Source organism: Squalius cephalus, assembly GCF_949319135.1.
Source record: "Squalius cephalus genome assembly, chromosome: 3".
Taxonomy (NCBI): domain Eukaryota; kingdom Metazoa; phylum Chordata; class Actinopteri; order Cypriniformes; family Leuciscidae; genus Squalius; species Squalius cephalus.
The window spans coordinates 2,477,014-2,484,572 of record NC_137124.1 but is presented as its reverse complement, the minus strand read 5'-3'; the positions used below and the strand labels follow the sequence as shown (position 1 = coordinate 2,484,572).

The 7,559-nt window shown below is 36.1% G+C and overlaps 1 protein-coding gene across 1 annotated transcript; it reads right to left on the bottom strand.

Annotated features, from left to right (window-relative positions):
* Positions 1–295: 295 nt before the first annotated feature.
* Positions 296–5,820, bottom strand: LOC307155317 (uncharacterized protein). The gene is made up of 5 exons (XM_079865915.1): positions 5,616–5,820; positions 5,302–5,494; positions 4,933–5,065; positions 4,542–4,649; positions 296–953 (listed from the first exon to the last, which is right to left on the bottom strand). The coding sequence occupies exons 1-5, from the start codon at positions 5,794–5,796 to the stop codon at positions 510–512; spliced, it is 1,059 nt and encodes a 352-aa protein (XP_079722041.1). The 5' UTR covers positions 5,797–5,820; the 3' UTR covers positions 296–509.
* Positions 5,821–7,559: the final 1,739 nt, after the last annotated feature.

Here is a 7,559-nt window from a genome sequence, read left to right as displayed (position 1 = left end):
CAGCTTGTTTGTGGAGTAAATGAGCCTTTGTTGGTGGCGAACGAAGCATTCAGAACAATATCAGAGACTATTCTTCAAAATACAAACTTCCCATCATCACCAGAAGGGTCTTTGGCAGCTTACCTCATGTTAGTGGAGAAATTCACCATAGCCCTTCAAACAAGAGGCATCTCCATTCCGTCCACATTTGCAGAGGCTAATGAAATATACCAGCTACTGGCCAATGAGCCAGGGTCTTTGTAACTGCTTATCTAACAAACAAAATCCAAATAAAGAGTCCAAATGATTAATAAATGAAATTGCAGAACATGTTTATTGAGGTCAACATGAATTGAAACGAATACTACAACAAACAGCAGTGTTAGGCAGAGAGAAGAACAGTGATCATAATGCTAACGTTTTACCAACATTGGTATTTTTAGTACAAACTGAAACAGGCAAGAAATGTTACACTGTCCATGTTAGTGAGGTAAAGTCTAACAGATGTTCGGTATTCAAATTCCTTACATTTACCATTCGTAACCATAACAGCCCTTTAAGTCTGGACCCTCCACTGCTTTGAGGGACAGCACCACAGAGGAAGCTTCGGGTCTTGTTGGTGCATCATAATGCAACATTGTATTAACAAATGTGTACTTGTCGCTGAGATGTTGTAAAGCATGTGGTGGCACCTTTTTGGCCATTAGACTGGACAACTCTCTTTGGTTTTTTGCTGTCCATGGTACCGATTTCGTGAAAATCTCAAGGTACATTGCTCCAAGAGACCAGATGTCAGAACTCCTGGAAGCCTGTTCAAATTCAATTAGACACTCTGGGGCCATATACAGAAAAGTTCCCCCCATTGGCCCTATGCCCCCTCCAATGAGTCTACTGCCTTGTCGTAGAACGACGGTGTCCCTTATATTTGCAAGGCCCCAATCTGTCAGTACAGCCTTTTTGGAGAACTGGTCGATCTGTTTAGAGTAACAAAATAGAATGTAAAATGTTAAATTTATGCAGTGGTGGCCAAAATGATTAGAACAGTAGTATTTTCACCAGCTAAAAAATGGTTTAAAATCAATTATTTCTATCTTTTGCTGCAGTGTCAGTAGAAAATATAAAGGTTTACATTTCCAAACATTCATTTTGCCAATTGACCATATGCACGGATTACTTCCTTGTTTAGACAAGCCAGCTAAGTAATTTCCGGTCAACTGTACTGTGCCATAATAGGAGCGTACTTTGTTTGTTTTCTCTACATAATCCATTCACAATCAAAGAAAAGTGTTGTTTGTCTATGAGGACCAAACGTCCATGTATACCGTTTCAAGAATGACATACGCAAAAAATGTGAGTAAATCGGCTTTTTTTTAATGATTGACAGTAATAACCGGACGAAACATCTGACAAGCTGATGTCAAAACAGAGCTTAAATGATTCATACTAAATTCAGAGTAACAAAACTACAGCAGTAACAAGTTTGTGTTGGTTACATATAGGCTATTTAATAGCTTTTACAGTTCAAGATAAAACTTCAAAGATGTAGTTACTAAATTAAATTAAATATTTCATATTAATATGAATATTCATATTGATTCATATTGAGTGCATTATTTAAGTATTATACCATTAATATTTAACTAATTTGTAGTGAACTAATATATATATATATATATATATATATATATATATATATATATATAGTATTTAAATAAATCGCCCTTCTGCCATCTTTTGGTTATATGGGTAATTCCATATCATTTTTAGCTTAAAAAAGACATTGTTTTCCGTGAAAAGGCATTTTTTTCCCATGTCGTCTTTATGACTGAAAATGAAAATGAGTTTTTGAAGTGAATTTTATTGCACAGCTGTAGTTGGAAAATAATAAAGCCTTTAAATATTGCAAGATTTTAAAAATGTGTTCATGACTGAAGGGAAGTTACTGATTATCAAGAATACAATTAAGATGTCCTTGAAGAGAAGTATCGCTAGCTAGCTAATGTTAGCCTAAACACATTATGATAGTGTTTAGCTGTCAGCATTTAAATGTACAACTGTGCAGGTACTCTCCTGGGATTACCAGGCTCCGCATTTAAATTATATGTTAAATAATATAAAACTGAATGTTCGAGGCAGTAGAGGAGTCTCAAGAGTGACCACCTATATATATGTGGTGAAACGCAAATTGTTGCTGTGGTCCTTTTTGACCACGCCCCCCCCTCGGGTAACATTTGCGAGGGAACGTGTATATAAGGCAAGCGGTACGGTAAAACGGGTATTGCGTCATACCTGGCGATCTCACTTCCGGCGTCTCGTTGCGCTGCACGAGGGGTATGTATGGGTGTTTTCTCCGTGGTTTTCCGTGTGGTAGATGCTAAAAGTCCTTTTTTTTACATGTTTGTTGTTGCTAACAGTAATTTCGGTTGGGCTGGCGTTCGGCTGAGTGCCTGTTGCACCCATAGATCAACAACCGTTGCTTTGCCGTGGCGCTCCGCTGTATGTGCGAACTGCATGTGATGCCCTTGTGGGTGAATTCCGCCGTCTGCATGTGATCAAATAGAGTGGTGGCTGCTGGATAGATGATGTGTTTTGCACGATTTGGTATGTATAACCTTCTATTTCCCTTTGGCCTTCATAAAGGTAAATGGGGTTATAATTATTTTATGTGTTTTAGGAGTTGAAACCATTCTGTGAGTGGGCCTGTTTGGCTTCCAATTTGCATCCTGCAACAACTTGATTTCAGCATGGCTTGCTCCTTCAACACTGCTGTTTTGCTTTAATTCCGTTTTGTTTAATGATTTAGGTTGTATTTATTAATTTTGTTTAATTATTTTGTTTTCTATTCTTGTGTGTTCTCATTTTTGTTTTCTTTTATTTACTTCTGTCTTAACATTCATTTTGCTTCCGTTTAATGCATGGTTTGCATCTGTTAAGTTTGCATTGCATTCAGTAACGCTTGTTTTTTCCTTTATTGTTTTCTTATATTCATTTGTTTTGTATTTATGGTGTTTTGATTTGGCTTCATTTATTTTGCTTTATATTTGGTAACGCTGACTTGGTATTTAATAATCTGTCCTGTTGTTTTGTTTATTTCTTTATCGCAATCGGTAACGTTATTTTTTGTTTTTTTTGTTTTGTCTTCCTTAATTTGTTGCAAACAGTAGGGCTTGTTTGCAATTGGTCAGTGTTGCGCTTATTGGTTTTGTTTTGTTAAATTGATGTTTGGTTTGCTGTAATTTATAATTTTTTTTGATTATGTAGTTTGTTGGTTGTTGACATTTCTTTTTGCTGTAACTTTTTCTTTTTTTCTTGTACTGGAGCTGGGGCCTGGAGAGGGCAGGCTGACCCTTCCCGTGTGGTTGTCTCACTGTTCATCAGAGTGCCGTGGAGTTGCCGTGAATCCTTTGGAGGGTGTGAGTGGTTTGGGGCACGTGTGTGGTTCTTATCATTATTACTGCTACGGGCATTTTTGAAGCCTGGTGTCAAGCCTGCCGCCCTCGTGGTAAGCCCCAGCTCTGTTGTTTGTGGTGTCTGTTTTTGTTTCTCTTTTCTTGTTTGTATTGCAGCAGTTGGTGTTGCTTGCTGGGTGAAATCTTCCTGCTGTTATGTGTGATTCATCGAATGAGCCAAATTCTAATTATTTTTGTGTAATAAAGATGTACAAGTTTTATACAAGGTACCCATGCCTCTTGGTCATTTTCTGAGAACTCGAATCTGTGCCCCTTGGGCTGTTCCCAGAGTTAGTTCTGGGTGGCGTAGTCGTTACCTTTTTGGAATCAGTAATCTAGAAATTTAATAGCTGCTGTGATACCTCTAATTGCCACATATAGCACATATAAAATAAGCTTCAACTGAAGTTAACGAGCTGGCTTATCTTAATGCGGAAGTTCTAAAGAACGCTCCGTGCATATGGTCAATTGTAATAATCCAGTGAGATTCAAGGAGTCTGACAACAGCCAGTGTCCACACAGAGATCTGATCTCATCATAATCCAGTCTGTCTGGAATGACATGAAGAAACAGAACAAACGCAGACAGACTAAATCCAGAGGAACTGTGGCAACGTCTCCAAGATTCTCCAAGAGACCTACCTGCAACGCTACAGTACTGTTCAAAGTTTTAGGCAGTTGTTTTAAAAATGCTGTAAAATGAGGATAATGTCATGAATAGATTTTCTTTATCAATAAACTTGAACTTAGTTTTTCAGGTAGCTTTGCAGGTAGGTTTCTTGAAGGTTTTCGGAGATGTTGCCACAGTTGTTCAGGATTTAGTCTTGTCTCAATTTGTTCTGTTTCTTCACGTCATTCCAGACAGACTGGATGATGGTGAGATCAGATCTTTGTGTGGAGCACTGGCTGTTGTCAGACTCCTTGTGCAAACAAACATCTCACTGGATTATTACAATTAATGGCAAATTGAATGTTTGAAAAAGGAAACTGATATTTCCTACTTACACACTACAGCAAAAATATTTAACTTGTAAAAATACTAGGTGTTCTAATAATTTTGGCCACCACAGTATTTTTTCTATATGTACTTACTGGTAAACTATAAAAGTCTTACCAAAACATTGGCTGGCTTTAAATCCTGATGAATTACATTTTTTGAGTGAATGTACTCAATGGCCATTGAGATGTCCAGTGCAACAAAATAACTGTCATCTCCTTCAAGCTAACAAAACATACAATGCAAATTTGAATCATAGGCTATATTTGAGTCATATTTCACTCAAGAGAGAAATGCACACACAAAACTGCATAACCTTCACCACATACATTCAGAGACAGTTATGTTGTTAAGTTATGTTGTCTGCTTTGCATTCCTTTGGATCTCCCTCTTAATGTATTTTTATATTAAATTTTGATTTGGCATTTAATTATTACAGGCACCCTATTAAATATTAGGAAAATTTTTCACAAACGTTCAATGAAAAATGTGACTTTTTTTTTTTTACCTTAACACAAGAATTGTCATTGTGTAGTGCATCATCCAGGGTTGTGCCATGTATATACTCATTGGCCAGCAGGAAGGCGTTGTCAGTGCGGGCTGCAGCCATGAGTCGAACGATATTGGGATGGCTCAGTCGCCTATAAATTACAATGAAATGTGACAGACATTTAGCAAACTGTCAAAATCCTATGCACAGCAAAACTGTTAAACAATGACAACAATAAAAAAAAAACTAGCACACAGTAGAAATGCACTGTAGAAATGTTGTTATTGCCAACTGTTCCATTCTTCCCAACTGTTAATATTAATACAAGATTAAATAAAAAAGTATGTTTAATTATAAGACATAATTAGTTATGAAAATTTATCTTACAGTGAAACAAGAATTTCATGCTGGATGTCTTGGTCTGGTAGTCCTGCGGTGCCATATAGAATCTTTTTTATGGCAGCAGGTGTGCCCTGAAAGTAACCTCTGTATACTTTTCCAAATGCACCTTCACCCAATAGGTTCTCTTCTGTGTAATGGATCAGGGACTCATCCACATAGGGTAGGCGTGGAACATATACTATATGTAATAAAATTGAAAGGGAAAAAATGCTATCATTTCATGCATTTAAAATATTACTTACTTTAATCCTAATTTACAAAAAATACTGCAAACTTGTTGTCTTGGCAATATTACTTACATGATGGTAATATGGTGACAACATTGGACGACACATAAAAGACTTGATTTTGTGGACGTCCACCTTTGTCTTCAGATCCTATGCCTTCTTGGATGGGTTTCTCTGCAACAAGTTCTGGAGGTGTGTACCCACTTGGACTTTGCTCTGAAAAAAAATCAATCAAATTCCCTTGTTCTGCCATGATTTACTCACCCTCATGCTGTGGCATATGGTATTATTTTGTCCACTTAAAACACAAAAGAGAAAAAGTAACACAATTTTTTTTAATTATCTATACATAGACAGATAACAGACATAAAGCCCCAGAAAGACAAAAACTAGCCATACACACAATTTATGTATATGTACTCTGGGTTCAGTTACACCAACTGTGTATTTAAAACTATTTGTGGTGTAAACAGGCACTAGTTTTTTTTTGGCACTACTAAATTTTATGCACTGACAAACATTGATGTTTTTCACCATTAAACAACTTGCTGGTAAAAAAGTAAGCCCACATATAAACTATAAAATTATGACCAGGAGTAACAGTTACAATACAACAGCTGACTAATTAAGTTATTTAAATCATGAGACATATTTTTCCCACAGACCGCAATCCTCTCCAAATTATGATTTTGCTTTTTACAGTATTTAAAATTATGTAAACTGGCTTGATAGTGGCAAATCTAATACTGTATACTGTATGTACAATATAATTGAAATGCATGACATTTTTACACTACTGTACTGTTTACAAATTTGGAGGTTTACAAACTCTAAGAAAAAAACACTGTAGCTACATTAAATACATAACTAAGGAAAGACAATGTAATGAAATATAAGAATCTTTGATGAATGCACTAATTTGCAATATTCTTAAAATCTTGACATTTATTAAAGCTTTATTCATAGTCAAAACACGTTTTTTTGTGTTGTAATGAAATGAGGACAACATTTTTTCTTGATCTATATTCTATGCCACATTAAAACCTATCACTTGGCTTTTGGAAGTGTTTTTATTATTATTATTATTTTTATTTTTTCTTATTGGAGATAACAGCCATGGTTACTGTTAGCTGTAATTCAAATCATATTTTAATTTGGGGTGAATTACTCCAAGGATTTATCAGCACTAGTGGATCTTACTGCAACCGGTTCTGAATTTGAATAAGCACCTAATGCCTGTCTGAATAAATGGATGAATTAATGTATTTAGGTGTGTATGTAGGTAGGTATGCATGTATGTAACGTGATCTTTCTGAACCTGGAACTGGATCAGTGCTTTCTGATCTCCCAGCATGCAGACCTGAACCTAAGCCCCTCACTACACTTTGGTCTGTAGATCTTCCTAAAAATCTGGATCTCTTTGGTTGGAAATCCTATAAACAACCATCAAGATCATCTGTCTTATTAAACATCCAAATATTCAACAGTAATAATTTAGTTTATTTACAAATTAGTAAACTGAAGTTACCATAGATGAGTCAACTTCACTTTCACAAGTTCCTTGCAAAAGAAGGAAATGAAACATATATAAATGGAACACATACTAAACAATTAATTAATGAGCAACTGTTATGTATCACAAAACATACACTGCATTTAAAATGTGTCATGAAAATGTATGGTACATACCTGATATTGAACTGTTTTCACCAAGGCAAATGACCTCTGTATATACAACATGCAGTTGGTACTGTATTAAGACAAGAACAAGTTAATAACATGCACATTAAATGTAATTTTAAACATTACAATACCCATTTCTCTACGTCCAATGTAAAACATTCGCTTCCAGATGGTTGGGATCTCTGCTACAGATCCAAACTCCTGATCAAAGTGTTCCTTCGTCCACCTTGTCCCATCTGCTTAGCAGAGAGTAAACACACTCCCCTCTCTCTCTTTGTCTGACCAAAATGTCTCCTGGCCAAGTTTTAGGAGCCCATCATAGCCCTCAGTGCC